Here is a 25,884-nt window from a genome sequence, read left to right on the forward strand (position 1 = left end):
AGAAAAGTTTCAAACTACATTTTTTTCACTAGATTCAAGTGAAGACTTTGTTCCAAAAAAAAAAAAAAAAAAAAAAAAAAGACACATACAAGTACAATTTAAAACTGTATGAACATTTGCAAATGTTTAGTGCAAAGTAATTATGTAAAAGCTACATTTTATGAAAGTTTGTGCTGATGTGTTTGGTAGGTTTTTTCTTTTTTTTTACCCTTTTACATCCATTTTTTTAGTTACATAAGGTTTCACTTACCTACAGTACATATGCATTGTGTTAGGTCCCATGCAAGTGGGAGTAATACCATCAGGCTTTGTAAAATGTCACTCTGATTCGCATTTAGTAAACTGCTTATTTGGTTTAACAGTCAAGTTCCTGGCACACTACACATCCTGATTTCATCTAAGTGCTCAAGCTCCTGTTTGCCTCTTCAGGTGCCTTGTGTGATGCAAACCAAACTGCTTCACGACTTCAGCCCAAAAAGTTTTTTTAGAGAAATCCACCGTTAGTTTAAGCCTGTAACAAACTGCTCTGAAAATTAAAAGCCTATTCACACAAAGTTATATGTAATGACTGTAGTAATCAGTTTATTACACAGATTAATTCATTCTTGAACGTACAAGCTCCAGGGGAGCAGTTGGGTCTTTAAATACACACAAGTTTTCTGTCATATGGATTTTTTTTTTTTTTTACCCTTACATCCAGAAAGACCTAAGCAGTTAAAAAACTTAAGAAAAAATAAGAGCTATTAGCTAGGTATTAACTGAGAAACCACATACAAACCAAAAAAAGTATGAAGGGAGGGAGAGAGTTGAAACAAATCAACATCACTTGATGCACTAATAGCTCCAATCCATTTAAATGGTGACCGGTTAAACTTAGACCTTAAACACAGGATGTGGGTACAGTTTCTCATTGGTCATAACATTTACCTAAGGTGTAGGTCCTTCAGAATAAAATGAATACAGAAACAGCTTCAAGTTCTTCACCTTGCTTTTCATAACTATTATGAGTTTAAAAGGATTCCACTTAAAATCCTTCATGGATCAGCAACACTGTCCCTAGAAAATCTGAAACCCACCAGAACACTCCCCATTCCCATTTGATTTCCCAATTTAACTCAGCAAGGAATGCTTTTAGGCTCACAAAGTTATGACTGAAGAACCAGCTTTTCACACACACACTTCTCTGCTAGGAGTCAATGTTGGTACGGGGAAATACAGTATTTCTAGTTTGTTGTTCCAAGTATGTACAACACGCAGCACTGCTGTATCAGGTAAACATGTGCACAGGGGAAGATGAGGCGTGGGCTCATAGAAAGCAGTCAAATGGAAATCAAAAGGACTTTCTCTTTCAGAGTTCCCCTATCTTTATTTGTAGAGGTTATCCAATAATTTCTTTAATTACATCGCATACTTCTGAGTCCATTCCCGAGCTATTCTGTTGTACCTGTATGTACAAAAAGAGGATTTACTTAACATGGCATCTGCACAGTATTTCAGCTCCAGCACTCTAGTCTACACATGGCATGAAATCACAGTATTATCATCAGTTTGTGAAGTTTAAAAGCAAAATGAAACATTATGCAAACAGGGGAAACAAAGCCCACGGTGCTTCATGGAAAAGATACCTGGGTGTATTTACAACAGGAATACACGATCTTTGTGACTGGAAGCACAAAATGGAGCAAGAACAGGGCTGAGGAGAAAGGATTTTCAGGAAGGCTTTATCTGTGCCTCCCCCAGCCCCATCTGCTGTGTCCCTGGGGAAACTCTTACTGTAGGGTTTCACTTGGTCATTCTGGAGAAGAGATTAAAATGTTCCCCCATCTCCTGCTTCCCTGCAAAGTTAGGCCCAGGACCTGCCATCAACTCATCTTCTAAACCCCAACAGCCTTATTTCTTCCTACACATTTGGCTGTTTTGATGACTGTCAGGATACAATGATTTGTCCATCAGAATCTTTTTATTCTGAAGGCACAATATAATTCAGTTCCCAAGAAATCTAGCTTTTGCACCCAAATACCCTTTACAGCCAAAGGAAGCTCAGTATACTTGTGTAAAAAAAAGCAGTTGTGTGATTAACTGCACTGCTGAAAGCTTCTCTCTGACAACAGAAGGCAAGCTGTTCATGTTCTACAGAATTTGTAGAGTAAAACACAGCCTGAAGTTTCCTAGAGTTATATACACCAAGTTGCTTTGGTGTTAGAATTCAGTCTGTAGATAACGTTCCTTAGCTTAAACAATCTGACAATCCACTTGTAGCTAACTCTCCTTCATATCACTGCTCAGAGACTACCCAAGGAGTAAGTTCCTTCTGTTTAAACTCAAAATTTATTTCCCTATTTTCAGAAAAAATAGGAAGGCGTTCTGCACACTTACAAGTGCAGATAATCACTGCTGATTTTGTCTTCAAATATGTGCTGCTGGTCTTGCAGCTCTCAAAACCAGGATGCATAAACTTCTCTAACACTGCTCCCCAAGTATGCAGTAGAGGAAGCGAATTTGTGGACTGTTTTCCCTTCCCTGATCAGATCTATTAGGGAACAGAGAGGTATGAAGTGCTTACAAAAACACTGAACTGTAAAGTACTTGTAAGCACTGAAATTTCTCTATTATTGCTTGAAAGTCCTCCTGCCCCACTTCTACACCACTGGTTCTTCCCTTGTGTTGTTGAGTGAAGGTAAAAAAGGGAGATTTTGTTATTTCTTTGTATGACTCCAGACCCAGAGCTACCATGGAATATTCTCCCATTGGAGTAACTTGCTCTCCCTCTGGTGGTTACATGGGATTAAAGCAGCTCAAGTGGTGGCACTATGAAGATCCCAGGGAAAAACACAAAAAAAATTCTAAGACGACCACAGTGCTTTGATTTGCCTTTTTTCACTCTCACTCTTTTCCAAATAACAGTTCCTCTCAGTTCCCCTTTGCTGTGTAAGTGTGGATTCTGCCCTGTCAAATTCCATGGGTTTTGGCTTCCATACTCACTTTTCTCTATCTGTTTTGTAGATCCGTGCAATCTCAGGCACTAAAGGATCATCTGGATTGGGATCACACAACAGAGAACAGATGGACAAAAGTACTAAGGAGAGAAAAGAGACACTGAATTAGCTCCAGGACAGCTGAGGACACCTGCACCAGTCAGTCCATGCATTTCCTTCCCTTCCAGCCAGTAGCATCAGCAGCATTTATTTAAGGTTGCCAAGGAGCATCAATCCCACGTAATTCAGCTGAGTGATTTTGAACAAACTCCTTTTACCAGTGAACTACACAAGTCTTCACAACCACAACATCACAGTAACCTCCTGGACAGGTCTGTCCAGCAGTGGCCTTAAATCACAAGAAGTGTTCTGCCTGAGCCTGGTACCCAAGAGTCCTCTGGGAAAACATCTTGCTTTTGCACCCAAAATTCAACTGTGTTCCCTAAAGCAGCCACCTCATTGTTGGATGACTTGGACAAACATTTATCAAAAGTCAAACAGCAGACAAGTCCAGCTGAAATGAAGGAAACAAGGGATGTTCACAGCTACTTAAGAATCACAGAATGGTTTGGGTGGGAGGGACTTTAAAGCTCATCTTGTTCAAACCCCTGCCATGGGCAGGGGCACCTTCTACCAGCACAGGTTGCTCTAATCCAACCTGGCCAGGAAAACCTGTTTAAAAATAAGCTGGTCTTGCAGTGAATTGAGAGACTTAATTATTTTCCAAGCATAAGGGAAATTGAGATAGATTTAGTGTAGAGCAGCATTCAAATGACCCAAAAATGCCCAGCTCCTTGCTCTGCTATCGACCACAGCCCCTAGAACTGGAGTGTTTCACTATAAATACATGGTGTGTGTATCCCAGAAGGCACATCCCGCTCGGCAGAGTGACAACCCTCATCCATACAAGGAGCCAGGACACTGCTGCAAAGCCACAAATAGCACATGGACATTCCTACTCACTGCAGAGGAGAAAGCAGGAAGTTATAAGCAAAGCATATTGGGACAACACTACACCAGGCATGGCAGGGACATCTTGCCCCACTCCTGAAAATGCCAAACATTCCCTTCTCTCAGCCTGTTTGGATCAAACAGTGCCACTCCATCTGTCCCTTCACCAATTGCAGCAAAGCAGTTGTCACAGTGCAGCCTCCAAGCAAGGTGCAGATGACAAGAGCGAGGAGTTTGAAGACACTAAACACAAATCTGCTCCAATTTCCATCACTTGCAGGAGGCAGAGCTATCTATGAAAAATGAAAGGAAACAGAATGCAGCCCATAAAAACAACACAAGAGTTAAGATAGGTTAAAACAGGGCCACAAAACAAAGACCACAGAATGGCTTGGCTTGGAAGGCCCTTCAAAGTCCATATTATTCCACCCCCCCTGCCATGGGCAGGGACACCTTCCACTAGCCCAGGTTGCTCCAAGCCCTGTCCAACCTTGCCTTGGACACTGCCAGGGATGGGGCAGCCACAGCTTCTCTGGACAACCTGTGCCAGGGCCTTACTACACTCCAGAGAGAAGATGAAAACAGGTCTGATATTCAGTTTATTTTCAAGTGGGAAAAGAGTGAAAGCTTCCCTTAGGTCTGAACTGCACAAACTGCTAAGTGTTGTGAGCACCAAGAACCCACAAAGCCACTTAATTCAGTTTTCCCACCTGTTTCTGTAGACCCTTCACTAAGGAATTATCAATTCCCAGTTCAAAGCTTCTAAAACAGGTTTGGTAATAAACCAGTCTTGGTTTGGGTGAACATATTTCAGATTCTAGAAAAAGGAGCAAAGCTCTTCTCCCTTTTCCCAGTTTTCCACAGTGCATTTGTGAGAGTTAAGAGCTTAATGATTCTCCCCATCAACTGACACAGGGACCATTTACTGAGCTCCCTCTCAGCTCAGTGTGAAGGTCTGCAGAAGCCACTGCTGCTGAACTGTGTCCCTTAGCAAGGCAGGGCCTCTAGCACAGACCCAGCACCAGTTCTCTTCCCACCTATAAATCAAGTAAAGCCCATGTTAGTTTTCAAAGGGAACCCCTCTGCCACTTCACACTGCTCCCAGTCAGTGCAGTTTCAAAACAGCTGTTTCTCCAGCAATTTTCCTGAAGCTCATTTCTTTCTGTCTGTCAGACTCCACTGCTTTGGTCACTGAAGTTTCTTCAGCTGTAGGATACGCAAGGCAGGTCCAATCTGAGCCCTGCCTTCACCAGAAGACACAGGAAATCAAATCTAAACTTTTCTGGTCAACTGTTATAACTACTCCCTCAAGTTTTATCTTATCACAGTTCTTTAAAAACTCAAGGACTTTTTTTGAACACAGTGGCTCAGCCTTCATCAGCAGAACCACACTGCAGGTCTGCCCACTGCTCTCTGCCTACCTTCACACCCCTTTTCCTAACACTCAGCAGTTCACTTTTCAGTATCACTCCAAAAACACTGAATAAAAATGGACACAATCATTTGGCTTCAAGCTGCACTGCCACGTTCAGCTGCTTTGATTTATTTTTCTAAGTCTTCATTATTCCAAACTATTCTCATTACACTCGCTCTTGCTGGTGACTTCACATAATTCCCTTTTTATCTGTACATCCTCATCAAAAAAAGCATTTTTAACTAAACTGGTTTAATTGGATATCTTGCTGAACCCAGCTATTTGTCCAAAATCAATTCTGCAAGTTTCTCCTGAGGTTCTCCACTAGAATACTGCACATGCACATGTTTTTAGACTAACATGCAGAAAAATGCCTTGGAAAAGGCACCACCTCAAAGTTTCAAGTGCAAGGGTAAAGGGGAAGCAGCCCTTACAAATGCCAGCTGTTTATCAGAGTTCTTTGATGCATCAGAGTAATGAGTTAAACCAACACCATGGAATAAGAGACTCACCAGGCCACCCTCCTCTGCAGTCAAGATTACTGCAATGAATTCCACAGCAAAGCCTTGACATTTTCTAATTAAATGACTATAATGTTACTATCAGACAATAAAAAGAGAATTCCCAAAAAAATCTGGAACCACAGAATCGAGTTGAATAACTACACAAGGCAGGTAAGTGACACTTTACACCTGAACATCCTGCATGGCCATAGGCAAAGCTTGGCAGCATCCCCTCAAGTCTCTCACTGGCAGGGATGTACCGCAAGTGTGCACTCTTTGAATTCAAGTCTGGATTTTTCTCAGTAATAGCAAAATAAATTTTACTTGCCATTGACACAAGGGATTAAACCCTTGAAATAACTCTGTACAGAACTATTTCTCTTCTTATCACTCTTAGCTGTCAGAGCTGTCCAGCTACTAAGCAACTTAAACCACTGTCAGTTTAAAGCTCCTTTTCACTTGAAAATTGGTTTTGCTTTGTTTTATTTCACCAACCAGGCAGCCTACTGACCTCCAACCCTTCAACTACACTCCCCATCTATCTCTGCAGCCAACAGATACAATTGACTCTTCAGTGTGCTTCCTGCTGCCAGGGACTAGCACAGACCAAGTACTCCTCAACACCAAGGAGCAGAACAAATCCCATCAAGCAGAAGGACTGCTAACAAAGTGATTCTAGAAAATGGGCTCAGCTTCCCCACAGAGCATTGACAGAAATGCATTCTCATCAGGCAGAATGATCACTGAACACTTAAGACTGCTTGAGCAACATGCAAAATAAGGCTCACCAGTGTAACACTGCACAACTGAGATCCAAGTTCCCACTGCAAGTCTTTCCTTTACAAAGCATGAAACACTGAAATTCACAGGCAATCCTTCTCCAGGCAGTTCCTCTGTGCAGAAAATCATGCCACTGACAGCCTGTCAACAAGACCAGCTCCAGTCCCCCACAATCCACCTTAGCAGCTGCTGTGCTCTCACACCACCAAGGTCAGCCCACCATCCTCCATGGGCAACTGCACCTTCCTGGTTCTGCCCCACCTCAGACTGAGCAGATGTAGATGCAAATTCCATATGTAAATTCCATGGCTGAGTTTCCTCTGCTATGAAGCAGCTCAGCCATTTGTCAGGACAATCCATGGTGTCAGTACTCCACAGGTCCTTCCACTAGCCTTCCTTGCACTAGCCAAACAAGCAGTGCAGAAGATAATTTAAAGCCCATCTGGCTATTGGAACATCCAAATTTAGGTGTGTAAAATTCCTGGAACTCAGAGGTGAAAAGACTCTTCAAAGCAGCTGATCCTCTCATCTTCCAAAACACAAACCCCATTTCATTCACTTTTGTCTGCAAAGCCTGATTGGTCTAATATCCACCACTCCAGCCACCCCCTTGACACAGGGTACCAACCACTACAGATCCTGATGTTTAAGTCTAGCTGAAGTTCCAAACAAACTCGTTCCAGTAAAGCACTCATCTATGGGGCACTTCAGAGGAAGGAAAAGCAGCTGAGGAGCCATGGAATCTCCAGCTGAATTCACAGAAGGGAAATAAATGGCACTTATTTTTCCAAGGTAATGAGCTACCCAGAAGAAACAGCTGGTGTATTCTGATCCAACTGCTTTTTTGTGCAGTTACTGCTCTCCAAAGAGGAGCCACTTTAGAATCCATCTAGGAATAAAGGTCCATCTCTAGGCAGGCTCAGAGACTGCACCAACAAAATGCTTGCTACAGTACCAAGAAGGTGCTGAGATGTTGGTCTGCATGCCAGACTGGCAGGACAGCAGGATGACACTCTCCATCCTGGCTGGAGTCACACCAGAGTGTCAGGACCACCTGATAATGGAAAAGCTCATGCAGTGACACAGAGCAGTTGGATAAAACAGCATCAATCCCTGGCCATTACGAGCTCACAGCAGTGGCAGCAGCCCACCCCACATGCTCTGTCCTGGGTGAATGACAAACACTGTGCCAGGGCTTTCCAAAGAAAGTGATTTGTCACCTCCTGGAGGCCAGGCCATGGGTTCTGGCAGACAGTGCTGTGCTTCTGGTCCAGCCCAGTTTCTGAGTGTGAAAGGAACCATTTGTCAGCTCAGGTTTAACTGAGCCTGGTATGCTGGGAGACACCTCTGCCAGCAGAAATGGGAGCTTTGGACATGTGATGCTGCTGAGGAGTAGTTCTTAATTCTGCTTTGAAGGGTTTATCCAGCTGTCCTGCTTCTCTCACCAGTGAGGGCTCCTTTGTTCATCATTAGCCTGGCAGCCTCCACATCAAGATTCACTGCTGCTTCCATCTCTATTCCTCAAAATCAGGAAAAAAACAGATTCCTGTAAGGAGCATTCTCTTGCACAATCACTGTTTTTGAGTTTCAGGCTCCAAACTCTTGAAACTTGAGATGCACAGTTGTCAAAGTTTTATCAGCACTGACAGATGTTAAGCTTGCAGCATTAAACACTGGAAACACCACTGACCAACAGGTTCAAATGCCTGGCTCCTGACTGTGAACAAGCAAGATGCATCCAAATAAATGAAAGGAATTCTGGCCTCTGCTAGAGTTAAATCCTATTTCTTAACCACAACCCCATTTCCAACTCCTCCAGCCATCTTCCCCAGCCTTACAGGAAGTGTACCTTTAAATCTGAGCAGTTTAAACTTCTGCCTTCAAAGCAGCTTGCATTCCTGCTAAGTCAGTTCAACAATTTCTGGTGACAAAAGAAGAAAAGTTAAGTGTTGCCCAGTCTATCACAGACTGGTTGAAGCTGGAAGAGATCTCTGGAGATCATCTTGTCTCAAGCAGAGCCACCTAAGACAGGTTGTCCATGACAACCTGTCATGGACAGGGGCTCTAGAGTATCTCTAAGGTGGGACAGGCCACAATGTCCCAAGAAATCCTGTGCTGGTGGTCAGCAAACTCACAAACCACAACATCAAGTGCTTCCTGCTGTTCACAGACCCTCCTGTGCTTCATCTTGTGCCCACTGCCTTTTGTCCTGTCATTGGGCACCACTGAGAAGAGCTCTGTCATCTCTGTATCCTCCCTTCAAGTATTTACAGACACCGATAAGATCCCCCTGAACCTCCTCCTCTTCAGGCTGAACAGTCCCAGCTCTCAGCCTGTCCTCCTAAGGGGAGATGCTCCAGCCCCTCCATGGCATTCCTGGCCCTTCACTGGGCTCTCTCCAGTACATCCACTTTCCTGGGCTGGGGAGCCCACACTGGATGCATGTTCCAGACACAGCTTTGTCAGCACCCAAGAGAGGGAAAGGATCACAGCCCTCCTGGCACCACTCCTCCCTGCACAGCCTTTTCTGGCTGTGCACAGCTCAATTACAGTTGTGAGAGCTGAAACATAAAAATGGGCATTTCCCTCAGAACCCCAGCTTGGCACAGCTGGAGAGAATGACCCATGCTCTGTGACAAAGCCATTCCCAGTGATGTGGGTAAATGCTACAACAGGCAAACTACAAGCCAACATGATCAGAAACCAACTTCCTGATTTTGAAAACAGCACTGTGAATGTCCAATTCAATCTCTCAGTACTATTACTTCCAGCAGATCTTAGTTAAGTGATTCTTGAAGAGCAACATCACAAAAAACCTTCACTGCACCAGGCATGGAAGCCTGTAGAGTGGGAGCTGAGGTCATACACAAATGAGGCTGAGGTTGCTCACTGCCCCTCCAGCACATCCACACAGGCTGCATGACTTATTTGTTACAAAACATGGGGACAAGTGGGGCAAGCCAGCAGATTAGTCCAACCTTCACTCCAGAAGTGCTTTAGTTCAGAATTAACTCTTGCACAGCCACTTGCCAAATTCAAAAGAGTGTTTTTCCCCCAAAATGGCTGAAAATAGCTGTAATAATGTTAAAACACTTCATTCTCCTGTTTCAGGCAACAGGGATTCTTATTTATGCAGACTTGGAGATAATGTTTTTAATTTAAGCCTACACATTCTGCTTAAGCCTTGGAGTTCAAATTACCCACCACAATGTAGTTAAGACTATATTTCAAGATTATTTATTCTTCACTATGTATTCTTGAGGGAACACTGAGTTCAGAATTACTAATATAAGCAAGTCAGCTGTTGTACTGAGACAGCCACTGCTGTTCTCCCAAGTTTTAACAATTGTAGGAGGGACAGAACAAAACCCCAAAATGCCAATCACCACTATCATAGCCACAATCACTTTATTAAATTGTTTACAGAGGGCTGGCTCAACAGTGTGAGAAGCCAAGACCCCTACCTATACCAATAAACTGAAATGATTAAGTAGCACTGACATGATTTTTCAGTCTTTCAACCAAAAATTGGCACATTTAACCCAAAGGAAGTCACTGCAAACCTCTTCCCTTCTCTCTTTCAGGTTGAAGTGAAAAACATCTTCATTTACCACACATGAACTGCAAGGATAACAGTGAGCTGCTGACAGTGCTGCCTCCCAGCTGTCTGAGGAGGAAGCTGTGCAGGATAAGCTCTTTCCTACAAAGACTGTTTCTGCTCTTCCCAGATTTCTCAGTTAATAGGAAGCATATTTTTTCATAGCTGTGCTCTAAGTTATCTGCTTACAGATTTTAAATTCAAACAGCTTGCTTCCAGTAGCATCCAATTTAAAGGGTGGCACAATTTAGGAAATACTCTAAGAAATCTACACTACAAATAATAAATTGCTGATTTGGAAGAGGTGTGAGTTTATTGCTGAATGTTTTAAATCTTATTATTCACCCTGAATTACCTAATCCAACAATTTTTCCTGCTAACAACACATTCCTTCTTTGATAATTTCGCCCAGTTACTAGAAAGCTGAAATATCCCTGAAGACACATTCTAATTTGACTGAACACAAGATTTCAACCCCAAAAGATTCAAATTGCCTTTGTGGACTTTACTTCCATTTGTTCAAGATGGGAACACTTCCCCTAAGTATCAGCTCTTTGCTTATGAAGTCTGCCATTTGACAGGACATCCCTGTGATTCTGAGGAAAGTATTCCTATAAAATTGCCTCTAAGAATTTGCTTTGTTGTTTTAATTCCTTCAGTAAACGCAGCCCAAGGGAGCTGGGACAAGGTTTTCTCCTGGGTTAGAGCTGTGTGCAGCAGTGTGGGCATTCAGCTGAACTGTTCAGCAATGAGAAGTGATCAGCACTACAGAGCCCCCTAAACCCAGGAGGGAGAAGGGCACTGGAAGGGGCAGGTGGCACAGAACAGTCACCCTGATCCCATGGCTTATTCCAGCTGAGTCACAAGGATATCATTTAAAAAGGGTAAGAAAAAAAAGAATTCAAAGCAGAACATAGAGGGAGATTGAGATGTTGAAGCATATTGCAAATGTATTTGGGCAGTAAAATTAACAGTAGGATGTATTTTCTGAATGATTAAAACTGACAGCCACTAATAGGCAGCTCACTGTCACCCTGGACCAGCCTCTTAAATTCTTGCCCCATCTTCTCCCAGTGTCCTAATTGCTGTCTATCTTCCAGCATTTTCAATCGTGCTGTCTATCACCCCATCATCCATATGGTCACTTCAGACTCCCTAAAACAATACAGCATTTTCTTGTTAAGCACCAATTAAATAAAACCAGAACAGACATCAGTGCTTGGGGCTAATTTAGTGCTTCTAAGAGCAGCCAGTACTGACTGGGAGCACTTGTAAGGAAACTGCAGCAACCTGACAATCAACCATTTTTTCTTCATTGACACCACTTTTTCAGTTCTTTCAAGACTTTGAGCCTTGTGCCCAAGCAGATTCTGACAAGAGACAAGGAGATATTGTTTTGCCTTTCCATCTGCTTCTGGAAATGCCTTTAGCTGGACAGACAAGGTGGGAACTTCTGTGGGTTCAGGGAAAGGCAGACAGTGATGATGTCCAATGGGATGTACCAGGATCACCTGTCTGAACCAGAAAGTGCCTGGGAACATCACATGTAGTTGGAGATAAGGACAGGCAACAGGAGAGCCTCAGAGCAGGGACACTGTGAAGGACAATGTAATCAATGTGACAACTGCAGCATTTGATTACAAGGACAGTGTGAAGCTACAGAACAGAAGGGTTAAGACATCAAGCACAGGGTAGACTCCAAATACTTCTAAATAGCCATAGCTAGACCTATAGATTTGATCATCAGTTTGCAAATCTACTGTTTCAATAGCCAAAAGAAATACAGCCTGTGTCTTCTTTCAAGATGCTTAAAGCCTCCTATTTATATTAAATATGAATATTGCTTTACCAGACAAAGGCTACATTCCAGTGCCCCACAAGCTAACACAGTTCACAGGGACCAAGATGCTATTAGCTAATTATTTTAGATTGCTCAAGCTAGGTGAGTTTTAAACTGTGTTTCGGTAGTCTACATCATTGGAAGTTCTGTTAAATTACTAACATGGACTATGATGTTCCCTTGACAGAGAAATTTTTTTTAATGTGACAAAAAACTAGCAATTTTACTATTTTTTAAAATCCACAGCTGCTCCCTCCCTTACATATTTTACTCTGTGTGTATCTTGAACATTAAAGTCTAGGTTTTATTTTATACATATTTATATCTATTTTTAGTTGGTGTTCTGAGGTAAGGTGGCAGGAGTATGTACTCTGTAAGACTTATCTGATCCACTGGCAAGGCTGAGGAGTCTCCCTATGGCCACAGGGAAGCTTGATGTCCTGAGTGTCCCATGCTCAGGAATTTTCTGCAAGCTCCATGGAGAGTCACAGGACAGAAGCTGTGACCACAGAAATGGTGGATTCCAGCAGGAATGCAGCAGTTTTTACATCCCAAATCAGTACTTCATTTTAGCAAGTAAAATGAAATAAGCATTGGAGGTACCTTTTGAAATAGTTAGTGCTGGGGACCACTGTGATCGTAGAATATCAAGACAAATGCTGCCATTACTGTTAATATTTGGATGATAGATTCTTGTTGTAAATGCAACCTGCAGAAGAAGGAAAATTTCAGTGTAGGCTCACAAATATACATCACATGTATCCACATGGTACCAAATATATTTATGGCAGAAGCCACTCACCTTAGGTGGTTTGAAGGGATAATCTGTTGGGAAGTGAATTGTCAAGAAAAATACTCCACCTTGATAGGGACTGTCGTTCTGTTAATGAAAAAGAATCATTGCAGCTTGAGGAGTTACCACACGACCACCAGCCATAAAAAGCCACGAACATCAATTCTCTCATACTTACTGGTCCCATTATTGTAGCTTGCCAATGGAACACTGAAAAAGAGAGAGATTTACTTCAGTTTGGAGAAGCTCAAGTAATGATCTACTTTCTTCCAGACAAAGCAGCACAGAAAAGTCTATTTTAAAAACAAAGCCTTCTGAAAGGCTGCAGGGAAGCGAGCCAAGGAATTAAAGAGAGACAGAGGGAAGCACTCGACACTGCAGCCTTCACTCCAGGACTGCTGTGGTACCACACGTGCCCTGCAAAAAATCCCATCACAATAAAAATCCACCTAATTCCAGACAACTTCTCAGACTCAAAATTGTGAGTTTAAACGTTGTAATTTCTAATGATCAGCTGAATCAGCAGCCATGACTGCCCTCTTTGAGCCAGCTACAGCAAAGGTCCAGCGTGAACTCACACCTGTGACACATGGAGGAGAAGCTCAAGCTCTGTGTAAGCCACACGTACAGAGGTGACCTAAACCAGTGGTGTCCTCACAACCTTTAAGCCTAATCTCCACAGAGGCCTCAAGATTCCATTAAAGAAGCAGAAAGAACCATCCTAAGAGAATGCAGGAATGATAGGCTGCCCCATACTTGGAGCAGCATGTGCCAGGACACACTTCAGGTCCAATAGACAGAAGTTAATTCTGACTTGTATGCATCTGCCCAAGAGAACTTTCACCTGCTAACAGAGGATGTGTGAAGAACGTTGCTGGAAGAGAGTCAAAGCTGACAGTTCATTGGAGGTGCACAGGGGAACTCTGAGAACTCCCCCAATCTCCACAGGCTCCAGTGCCTGTGCAAAGAGCACCAGCCTAGGAAATTATCTGTGAATTAAGACTATGGAAGCTTCCCTCATCAAGGCTGTCACCTACACAGCACCTTCAGAGCTGGGGAATTGTAGATGACTCCAGTTGTTTCAAAGAAGTCTCCAAGACAGGAGATAAAGCAACCTGGAAGTGTCTGTGCCTCACTGGCACCTGGTGTCGTCAGCTGTCAGGACTATCTGGGCCAAAAGCAGGAGTGGTACTACCTGTTCTCATCTAGCACAAGCAGTTTTTAATTACACATGGTACAGGCATTACACAGGTACAGCTCAGAATGATCTCATACAAGGAAGGAGGAAAAAAGCAGAGTGGGAGCAGCCCTGCAAGGCCAGGGGAGAAGAGTGTTGGGTTGGAACAGGTTTGTTTTAATCTACTCCTACATTTCTACAGGAATGTGTAACTTTCTGTACACTTCAGCATTGCTGAGTAGCTCAGAAATTATTCACAAAGATCTCAGCAACTCATTTTTATCGTTTTAGAAAGGATACCTGAGCTTAGAGCTCTCAGCTCTAACAGAGACAGAGGATTTCACTATTTAAATATTCACACTCAGGAGCCTAGCTTTGAGAAACTCTACATCCAGTGCAGAATTATGAAACCAGGACAGCAGCTCACATACAGCATTCATCCATCTTCCAGGGGTTCAGACAGCTTCCCAGGAGCTCCCTGACACCTACAGCAGGACAGGGAGAAACCTGGAGGAAAGGACAGAGGGGCAGCAGAAATCCCACAGGAGATTGTAGCCAATCACAACAAAACCAGTAAAAATCTCACAGGCACCAGCAGATGCTGATAAGATTCACTGTGATTGCTCTGCAGAGGCACCACTGAAAAGAGAATCTTAAATAGCCAACAATTCCCTTAAACCCAACAAAACCCCAGAAATAAAAACCTATCCACAGGCAATCTCAACTTTTTGAAAGCCAGAAGGGAGGTTTGTGTTTCCTCCCATTCAACTCCCACCCCAGACTTGGATGGTTGTTTAACCTAAGCTTTAAATCCTGATAACATCCAGGACAAGTGTGGTGAATGCAGAGATGGATTTATCATGCAGACCTTATTCCAATTGATTCTTTCCTTTGAGATCAGCCATACAGAGGTATTTACACAGGCAGGGGGCTGTTGGCTTTCAGTAGGTCAGTACAGGTACATGTCTGGAAAAGGCTAAGCCACTGGAAGCACACCAATGTCATCCAGTCCCCAGCACATTTCCAAAATACAGGCCAGAGGTGGGTGGAAGCAAGTAAAACTACATTGCCAAGAAAATCCCATTCCTACAGTTCAGGCAGGAACAGCCCTTTACTTTCTGAGGTTCACGAACTACAGGGATGAGAAGCTTACAGCTGGGGACAGTTTGTATCAGCTGGAATAGCCACAGGACAGCACTTTGCAAGCACAGCATGTCCTGAATGCTGGGAAATGTCGCTGTGACAAGGCAGCTGCTGCAGACATGGGGCACAGGGACCTGGGAGAAGGCACCTTTCTGTTGCTGCCACTGCTATCCACTTACACACATCCAAATTGTGACTCTCAGGAACAAAAGTCTTTCATTAGAGGTCTTTGAGAAAGGTGGCACCAGGAGAACTGAATAATACTTTAAAGCTTTCTGTACTCAGTAGTAACTTTCCATTCTCAGCCTTCACCAACTTCTGTTATCACCTCCTCTGCCAGACAATCGTCATCACCTTTGATAAGGCTTTGGAAAACAAAGAAGTTTATCATGGCACAAATCACACTTGCTAATTTAAGGGAATAAAAGCCTCTGACTGGCTCTCCAAGCCTCTTTCAAATACTATTTGGAAAGCAGAAATCAGTTGTGAAGTAACTACTGCTGAACACCCTCAAAACCAAGCTGGGCTTACACTCATTTGAAAGAGCTGCTGAACAAAAACATTCCCACTAATTTCAGTATTTTCACCCTCAGGTTTCAAGTGCTTTTTTTAAAATGTAGCCCTATATTTCTACAGGAATGTATAACTTTCTATACACTTCATCACTGCTGAGTAACTCAGAAATTATTCAGAAAGACCTTGGCAGCATTTTTTAATTTTAGAAAGGATACCTGAGCTTAGAGCTCTCAGCACAAAGGAGGGTTTCCCTGCCCCACTCTCCCGTGTCTCAGGAGCCTGGATCTGACATCACTTGTCAGACCACACTGCACAGCAAATTCAGTGTGTGCTGTTTAGGGGGCATTGCAGTCACAGCTTCAGAGGGTTCTCCAGGGGCCTTTTCCACATGTCAGAGCTGCTACAGGTAAGAGTGTGAGCACAGACCAGAACAACAACCCCCAGTCACACCCTAGGTGAAGAGACTTGCACAGGAAGACCAAGACGATTGTCTGAGCCTGTCTCTTACACAGGACCTGGCAGTGCATGCTGATTTGAGTACAGTTTTCAGACACCATGTAAGTTTAGATATCTGAGTTCAGAAGGCTGTGGGCAGCTGCTTGGTTTGACCACAGATCTACTGAGGTTTTCTAACTCCATGCCCCATGAGAATTCCAGAACAGTAAATTTCAAAGGTGTAATTTAAGATGTGCATTGAGTTGCCCAATCAATAGAATGGGAATAACACCACTGGCACACAAAGAAGGTATAAGAGATAAGGAAGAGTAGCAAATTTCAGATCAGGAGGTGGAGTATTATCTAGTACTCTAAAAGAAACAGAAGGCTTCTCCTTGCTGAGGAACCAGACATCCCACTTCAGAAAGAAAAGCAAAAATGTGGGAGAGGGCAGGTGCTTGCTGAGAGCAGATACTCACTGTCATCCCCGACAGGCCCTGCTGAACACTGTGCTGGAGGATCACGTGCCAGGTCGTTCAACTCCTAAAAAACAGGAAGAGTTTGTTTCACTTCATTTCAAAAACAACCATGTCATTGCTCAAAGGCTGCTAGGGGCACTCAGGCAGAACCACAGAACTAATAACCAGGACTCTGCAAAGTAAAGTTGCATCTTAAACCCAAGAGATACATTTGGCACAGGCCTCAGTGACCTGTCCAGGCTCCAGAGCCCTGAGTCACAGCAATCCTCACAGGAGTTGCCAGGTTTGCCTGCACTGGTCCCAAGCATTACCAAGGTATTATATCTTCCACCAGCCCTGGGTCACAGAGAGATAAGATGGCCTCAATCCAACAACACTCAGTATCAGCCTTATTTTATTTCCTCAGTTGTAACAGTTCCAGTGCTGCTCCAGCTACAGTGATCCAGTTTAGCACCTCCACAGCCAGCCTGCAGCACACACAGCTCCCAGAACCTGGGGCTGTTTCACCTCCACACATATACATCAGTGACCATGGGTGAAATGGAATAAAACACGAGGCCTCTCCTACCTACAGACCTCATCAAAACCCCCACTTTTCAGTGGCTGTGTCAGTCAAATTTTCCTATGAAGAAATCCTATGAGTCTGAACAAGCTGAGTAACTCACAGTACACCTGAAATATACTATTTTGCTTCAATTTGAAGCAAAATTTCAGCATTGTTACCAGTAATTCACAACAAACATTTGCCCAGGAAGTGTATGCTTGGTGGGAAGTGCAAATAAAAGTAAAACTTTTAAAGTCAAACTTTATCTGCTCCATTTCTGGCTCAGTCACTGACCTGCTTTGCATGATGGGCCTGAACATATTACCATTTTTCTCTGTGAACTCAGTCTAGAAAGCTAAACACACACCAGATAAGGATTACAACTATTATCTAGTGCTCAGGAAACACTCCCATGCTGTCCCTGGTCCATTGTGTGTTCAGCTTTTCACCTCCCAGAACACTCCCGACTGGAATCTCCATACCAGGCTTTTGGCAGACAAAACATTTAAGTACAATGATTAAGACAAGCTGATTGCAGGAATGGAAGAAATTTGCCATTTAATGGCCTTTTGTTATTTACAGGCAGTGATTAAGCTCTTGAACAGATGATCTCTGGGAGTTCCAGCTTCTACTTCCCAGGAACTGGGAGGCCACCACTAAGCAAACCCACAGACACAAATGCTGCCTCACATCAAACACACCAGTCTGTGGATTTCCCCCTCTGGATGCAGTGCCCCAGAAAACCTCACAGGCCCTGACACACACACAAGTTTGGGTTTTGCCCTCAGCAACTTCCAGCTTCTAGAGAGCCCTGCTGGAAGCCTCCTTGACTCGACACCAGACTATGGAAGGTATTCTAGTGCTCCTGCTGGGCTTTTTCCACTTGGTGCTCAGCATGGACATGAACAGGAACAGACACTGAGCATGAGGCACCTGCTGAAGAGCCTTCTCCCTCCTGGAGCTGGAGAGAGCATCTCCAAGTGTCTTCCAAAGGCACAAAGCCCTCTGGAGTTGTTCAGCACCCTGAACCACCAGGGCAGCATGGGAACATGCAGAAACCTACACACACCTTCCTCAGGGTCAACCTATTCAGACTACAAAGGATGAAGTGAGTCCACACACAACATGAAAACTTTAAAAACAGCAATGTATCTACTCCTTCTAAAGGTGCATGGTATACAGTCTGCTTCCAAACAGTATTGGACTCAGATTTTCTCAAAAAAATCAAACTATTCAATACTATTGTATTCAAAACCCCAAACACACAACTAAAAAAAATGTACTCCTTACCACTTCTCATCCCATTTTATGCATCAATATTATACATCCACAAGACTTGGAAGGTACAATTGTAAAAATGAATCCATGTTTTCCATTCATGACCACAACCCACCATGGATATTGATGAACACACAACATGCACCTTCCCTGCTATAAAAGGGAAATAGTTACAAACATGAGCTTGGGCACACATTCCCCCAGTTAGTAGAATACACAGCTCCAGAGCTGCCCTGACACAACTCCTACATCCTGCTGCCCAAATACACCAACCACTTCACCAAACTGCATAACAGAGGGACCACAAGGTAAGTCCCCAACAGACACAGAGGCAGCAGTGAAGTTCAGGTAGTAGCAGTTTCTCACCAAAATACTATTTCATTCTCTACATCTTCAGTTCCAGGGAGACTTCTGAATTTTCTGAAGCCCTGAGTATTATCTCAGTAGAAAGTGATGACTTACAACAACCACTTGTACCAGTGACAAGGTGGCATTTCAGGTTCTGCTCTGTAAATTCACAGAGTGAAACATCACAGATTAAAAGGTCTATGTAAAAACCAGTGTGTAAGTTCCTTGTGCTTAAAAATGTATTGCACCAACTCTCAATTCAAGCCCCTGCAGCACAAAACTCCGCAAATTTTGCAAGAACAGCTTGGAGAACAAGTTCAGCTCCTCCCCTTCACCCCTCAAGACTCCTCTGGAGTGCAGGCACAGCTGCTTCTGCCTAGAGGAGAGGCAAACACACCCCTGGATTTCCTGGCAGGGCATGGATAAGCCCTTTAACACGCCGTGCCATTCCCTTCCAGCTGCTCTAAGACTCCCACTACACCTGCAGAGCCAAGCTCAGGAACAGGAAAGGAGCTGCTCATGGCTCCATCTACCCAGGCATGCACAGAGAGGAGCACCCACAGCTGCTGCACAGAGCCAGGCACCTGCCCCAGAGGTTGCTCTGCCTTCTGCAGGCTCCTGTTCAGTCCCAGAGAGGTCCTGGCTTCCAGCTGTTGCTGAGGGATTCTGAGAACCAGCTGGTTTCTGTAACTCAGAACAAATGACTGGAGTCCCCATAAAACTGGAACTCATAACACACAGAGGATTCAGTTACAGTTTGGTATCATCTACAACCTGAATGTATTGGATCCCAAGCTGCAAGGCCCACTGTTTTTCCCTGTGATCCAGGAAGTCTTGCTGGTCCATGATCAAAACTGACCTTGACCACACTAATATTAAGCCAAAACCTGAAGAAAGCCACAGCAGCTTCCACTCCAGACAGTTTTTGATCCTTAAGCACATGCAGGTTTTGCTTCAGGAATTTACAAGCAGCCTTTAGATCAAGTTCCAGTTTGAGTTACTCAGCTCCCAGGGCTGCCTCACCCTGAGCTGGCTTTCTAGCTGAAGGCATCTTACAGAATTTAAAGTTTCTGCCATCTCCCCTAAGCAAAATACCCCTGGGGCTAGGCCCACTGCTGTGGATCCTACCATTAACCTGACCCATCTCACAACTTTTAATGAGTCCCTTAGTAAAAATGAGGAAGTGGACACACACCACAAGCAAGGTTCTAGGTGTCCTGCCTAAAGGTCAAGTTGAACAAACCTACTACCATTAAATCCACAAAGGATATACCCTAAAAGCTACAAAAATCTCACAAGAAACTGACATTTAGGTTCCAAAAGGGCATGATTAAATTGGGTTAAGTTCACAACAAACCAATCCCTACTCAGGGATTTCAGGGAAGCATTTTAAAGAAGATGGAACGTGCTTATACCAGAGATCCCCCAAGTGTGCTTCCCAAGTCATGAAAGGCATCAGCTGCCAGCAAGGCCTCGAGGCTCACAGGTAAACCAGTGCCACCAGCCTCACTCAGCCCCACACCACCCTCATCCCTACCCTCCTGTTCTACTTCCCAGGAGCTGGTACATTGCCTTTAAGACACACCTCAGTGCAGGCATCCACAAACTGCACAAGAAGCTTTCAAAAAACTATCAAACACAAATGATTTAAGTCTTATAAGTTTAACCCTGCACATGTTTCAAGTTGATAATTATCAACTCCAAAGACATTTGTTAGTGACATTCCAATTTACTCCTCTAGACAACAAATCCCTTCCCAGTGTAACACACTCCTGGTAAAACCTGCTCTGGCCAAAAGATAAGACCAGTTTTAAGGATTAAGTTAATGCTAATACAGCCTTCAGTAAGAATAACCAACATAACTGCAACATCAAGAAGACAATCAGGCAAGTAAAAAGCCAGCACACTTTTAGTCAGCTCCAGCAATTTCACTGAGCCTTGGTACACAGTATAGCTCCTCAAATCCACTCCAACACACTATATGGTTTCCTCTGGATTATCCAAAGTCCTCTTAGCTTGAACTCCATGGGCTTTCCACTCTGCTCCAGTTTGAGCTGCTTTCACACCGTACTTTACTGAGACCACATTAGCTTGATTATAAACCTAATTTCTGCCTCAGGTTGCTGCTGTAAGTGAAATAAGCTTTCCATCTGCATTTGGCAAGTTTACTTGCCTGAAGCCCCTGAACCCTTCAGCAATAGGCAGTGTAGGGAGATGTTATAAAATCCTGACTTATGTAACCAAAAAGGAACTCGTAGCTACTTTAGCCATGAATTGCTCCCAGCTTCCAATAGAGTAAAGCCAAGCAATGGGGAATGAGGGCCAAAGTCGAAGGGATCACACCCTGCCTCACCTCAGGACCATGGTACAGAGGAGCTGCCAGCTCCCTGTGCAGGGCCAACGGGGCAGGAGGATGGGAAGAGCCTGTTTACCTTTCCTGGGCCAGTAGCATCTCCCTGCCAAGTGCCAGAGCCTGTATCCAGAGACATTTCCCTCAGCTCTGCTCTCTGGGCAGCAGACAGTGTCACATATGTGCACCAAGGTCACACCAACAATTTCCTACAGTGTCCATAGGTGCCCTCCCACCCACAGAACTGTCATTCCAGAGCATCTGCCACTCTAATGCTCTCCCCACAATTAACAGAAGCATTTGAATCCTTTCCCTTTGACAAAAATTGCTTTTGCAATGCTCAAAACCGCTCAGACCCTCCTACTCTGACCCCTCACAAGACTCTGAAGTCAGAAGGCAAGTGAGCAGCAGGAGAACTCATGAAACACAGCAATAACCAAAGTACATGTTATAAACAAGCTCTGATGTAACTGCCACCTTTCCTTTTTATTTTTTTTTTCCCAAAGCCTGAACAGGAAGAAGACCAAAGCAATGTGTAACTTCCTCCTGGTGTAGAGTCTGAGTATCAAAACACCTCTCTAGCTAACAGAAGCTGCAGCAGCATTCTCTGTACACAAGCTCTCCAACACAGATGGGCTGTGCTGGCAGCTCCACGCACGCAGCGAGAGGCCCAGCGGAAGAACCCAGTTGCTCCCACTGGCTGCTGTACAGAACTGGCAGCACAGAAATAACACCAGGTCTGCTCAGCACAGGTAGCACAAAGACAACTCTGGCCACCAATGCTGCTCTGCACCTTGTCCTCACACATCCCACCCACAGGCACTGCTCCTTTTGGCAGAAGTGATGCCTAAGCATCTCTGGACTGCAGGACTACAGCAAGTACTAGCACCCTCTTCCACAGACAGCTACACAGCACTATGCCATCCAGTTTAACTACCCGGTTTTTGGGTCTATGTGCTATAAGCAGTAGTAATCCCCAATTCCTCTGCTACAGAAAGTGTTATACTTGAGCAGGGCTCAAGCACAGCTGCTGCTTTCCCTTCCCCCTCACCCGCTGATCGCACAGGGGAACCCCTGAAAGACAATGAGCCAACCCTTCCCTTGCTTTCCCATTCAAAGAACTCCAAACGGTGCCCTAGTTATCCACTTGTAGGTACTGCATTCCCTGAAGGTAAGCAACACAGATGGGTTTGTGGCTGAATCCAAAGGGTTTTGGCTTAAACTTTAAAATGGAAGGTCTTCCTGTACATCTCTTCCATCCTGCCTTGGATTGCTTCACACTGCTTTTCTTATAAAATACATCTAGAATAAAATAGATCATTTTTACACATATATAAAAATACCAATTCAATTACTATACTATGCTACGTTACCCCCAAGGACCCTGCCTGGCAGTATTGCTTACACCTCAAATACTTCTCACAAGAAAAGATTTCAAGTTTCAGACCCGTGATCCAATAAAAGCACCTAAATAAGAATTTGGAGCCGCACAGCCCGAAATACTGTGGTGAGTAACACAGGCAGCAATCTGAGAGCAGCTCTCACCAGCCTGAGCTCTTTTGGAGCATCTGCGTAGAGAACAGCTGCTGCTGTGTGCACACATGTTACCCCAGCTCGAGCCTCTGCACAATCCCAAGAGCAACTGTGCCACCAGTGACATACTGGGACAGACCCTGCAGGCTCCTGTGCTGCCTCACACGCCAGCAGCAACACTGGCTCACTGCTTGTTCTGCCCTCCTCCCAGCCCAGTTCAACATACGAGGGGCCATTTCAGGTAACACTGTATCAAACCTTCACTCTTGGGATTTTCTCCTTTCCTGTGTTAACCGAGGACACAAAAATTTGGACAAAAACCTCATAGAAAGCCTTTGTGGTTCAGTAAAAACCCCAACTGCCAAGAGCAGGAGCCAGTGGCCAGACTGAGCCCTGCACACTGATATACTATGACTGATAACACCCTTAAAAAAAGCCAAAGCAGCAGTTTTCTCTCCCATCATGTCTCTGTGCTCAAGTCCACTGGGATTATTCCTACTCACTCCACAAGCTGCAGCAGCAAAGGTCAGAAACTGGCTGTCCCCTCGTTATCCTGACAGGGACAGCCACGACAGACTCCCAGAGACCAGAACAACCCTGAGATGATGATAGGAGTGCTCTCCACGGGGTTTAAAATAGCCAGAGCGTAAACAGCCAGCCATGATTACCGAGGCAGTTACACTGAGACACCCACAGCAACTCACTCAGAGTGCTCCTTCCAGCCTGTAGCTTCACGCCCATCCGACTTTCAAAGCATCTGGGCTGCTACAACAGGCAGATTTATTTCCCTCCTCATACGCTGTTTTGTGGAAATGCTGCCTCCAGCCCCATCACCTCCCTCTCCTGCACAAGCACCACACTCACTCCACTGAAACTCTCCTTTCAGAGCTCACATAAAACTGATTTGGTGATGTTCTCACTACTTCCCAAGGCTTTGAAGACTCTCATACCCCTACACAGTCCCTATTATCTCTTGGCATTCTTTATTCTTGAAAAGCAGCACGAAGAGCCAGTCCACAAGTACCCAGCTTTAACAAAGACTCCTCACGTGCAGCTTTTCTCCTGTCACAAACCAGCCTGGAAACACACATGCTCTCAGAGTGTTGACTCCTGACCCTCGGTATGCACTGAAACTACAACCAAGCAGCTTTCCTGAGTTACCTGACACAAGATGCACCCTCCCCACAACAGCCCTGCACTGCTTGCATGCGCCCAGATCCCCACAGCCACATTCTATTCAGCATCCATTGCTGTTTCTCCCAGGTCTATGAACCCACTGCCGAGGAGTAAGAGCTCTTCCAAAGCACCCGTGAACCCACAAACACTGTGGAGAGTCCTTACAATGCCTTGAGGACCACTGAAGTAAGGGACAGAAAACTGCAGAGAAGCAAGACTCAGCTGGAACACAATTTCCTTATTTAACTCACTACCAGATCCACAGCTGGAAAATCCAACAGTCTAAAATCATACTCAAAATATCTCCCTTCCCAGGGCTACCTATTCCACAAGCATAAGAAAGGCTTCAAGCTCTCTTCAGTTTTCTTCTCCACCTGAGCTTTAACCTGATCAGTAGGACACACGAAGCTTTACAAAGCCTCCAAGGTAACCTACAACCAAAGCAGAGATGTTAACACAGACCCGACACTACACACAAAACCAAACAGGGCTACAGAGTGAGCTATGAGGCAGTGCATTTACAGCTGCTTCTAAATAAAAAATAATTTACATAGTGATCAAAAGAAGAAACGCTACAGGAGAGCTGTTTCCTACACCAGAACCTTGTACAGATTCCAAACTGACAGCTACACATTTTACAGGGTAAAGGATAAAAATTCCCTGCCTTAGTCACCAAGGTAATATACGTGGACTGCAATTACCGTCGAGGGGTTTTTTTCCCTGCTAAAAGACACTGATGATCAAGCAAGCACTGTCCTAAGACGGCAAAGAACTGGGCAGCAGTGTTTTTCCAAAAGGCCGGGACATGGAGCACGGCGCAGCTCCCGCTTCAGGGGAAGGCAAGCTTGTAGCTCTCCCTACAAGCCTGCGGGATGACTCAGGCTCTACAACAGCGCTGGCTCCATTAAAAGAGCACACCAGAGTACTGTGTGACAGGTTTATAGCGCTGCCCGACACCGCGATCCTTGTCGCTGCTGGAGGAGGCAGAGGAGGCCTTGGACACGGGGCTCCGAGCCCAGCCACGCCGGAACTTCCAGCGCGGGCCACGCTCGCTCCTCGGAGCGCCTTCCCCCGTCCGGGCCGGGCCGAGCCCCGCGGAGCCGCAGCAGCTCCGGGGCCGCCGCCACCCCCGGCCCGGCCCCGCCGCCGGCGCCCCCTCGCGGCCCCGGCCCGGCCCCGGGGGCCACGTTGCTCCAGAGGGGGCCCGGCCGCGGTGCAGCCCTGCGGGCAGGCCCGGCCCGGCCCCCCTCGAACAAAGCGGCCGCGGCCCCCGGGAGCGGCCCCTGCGCTGAGCCCGGCCCGAGCCCCGCGGGGGGGAACCCGGGCGGGCCCGGCCCGGCCCGGCCTGCCCGCCCCCCCCACTGCAGGCCCGGGGCCCTGCCGGGTTATATAAGGGGAGCGGGCCGGGGGGAGCGGGGCCGTGCGGGGCCGGGCCGGTTCGGCCCTTACCTTGTGGATTCTCTTCAGCGCCATTGTGTGCGCGAGGCGGCGGCAGGAGGGGCGCGGGCGGAGGGAGGGGGCGGCCCGCGGGACTATTTGCGAGGGGAGGGGGGGAGGAGGAGGAGCGCGGAGGTGGCGGCTGCGCGGGGAGGGGACGGGGAGGGACGAAGCGAGCGGAGGGGCGGGAGGGGACCGGGGCCCCCCGGGGCGGCGGGGCCGGGGCCTGGCCGGTGTCGGGCGGTGGCGGCCGCGGGCTCAGCGCTGCCGCAGCTCCTCCGTTCCCTCCGCCGCCGCCGCTTTATGCGCTGCCTCCGCGCCGCCCGCAGCGGATCACTCCGCCGCGCCGCCGCCGCCGCTGCCCTCGGGCACCGCTCCGGTTCCCGGGGCGGAGACGCCGCCGTGGCCGGGAGGGGAGGGAAGGGAGAGGCCGGGGCGGGAGCGGCGGGAGGAGGAGAAGAAGCGGGAGGAGGAGTGGGGGGCGGGGAGCTGCGGGGACTATTTGTCGTGCGGAGCCGCCGTGCAGAACTCTCCAGAAGGGGGAGGGGGAGCGCGCGGAAGGATACGGCGGCGGCGTGAGAGCGCGCGCGCGCCAGGCGGCCGCCGCGGCTCGT

General features: G+C 45.9%; 1 protein-coding gene across 1 annotated transcript; it reads right to left on the reverse strand.

Annotated features, from left to right (window-relative positions):
- Positions 1-555: 555 nt before the first annotated feature.
- On the reverse strand, positions 556-25,627 carry UBE2D2 (ubiquitin conjugating enzyme E2 D2). The gene is made up of 7 exons (XM_056502235.1): positions 25,283-25,627; positions 16,605-16,668; positions 13,033-13,064; positions 12,864-12,941; positions 12,665-12,770; positions 2,983-3,076; positions 556-1,444 (listed from the first exon to the last, which is right to left on the reverse strand). The coding sequence occupies exons 1-7, from the start codon at positions 25,304-25,306 to the stop codon at positions 1,399-1,401; spliced, it is 444 nt and encodes a 147-aa protein (XP_056358210.1). The 5' UTR covers positions 25,307-25,627; the 3' UTR covers positions 556-1,398.
- Positions 25,628-25,884: the final 257 nt, after the last annotated feature.

Source organism: Oenanthe melanoleuca, chromosome 13 (assembly GCF_029582105.1).
Source record: "Oenanthe melanoleuca isolate GR-GAL-2019-014 chromosome 13, OMel1.0, whole genome shotgun sequence".
NCBI lineage: Eukaryota > Metazoa > Chordata > Aves > Passeriformes > Muscicapidae > Oenanthe > Oenanthe melanoleuca.

What these genes read in the sequence shown, in the direction of transcription:
- UBE2D2 (XM_056502235.1), bottom strand. Translation starts at nt 25,306, where the DNA reads ATGGCGCTGAAGAGAATCCACAAG. An exon ending in AAGCTACAATAATGGGACCA is followed by an intron (nt 12,942 to 13,032) that starts GTAAGTATGAGA and finishes TTTCATTAACAG; the next exon opens with AACGACAGTCCCTATCAAGG. An exon ending in ATCCCTTCAAACCACCTAAG is followed by an intron (nt 12,771 to 12,863) that starts GTGAGTGGCTTC and finishes CTTCTTCTGCAG; the next exon opens with GTTGCATTTACAACAAGAAT.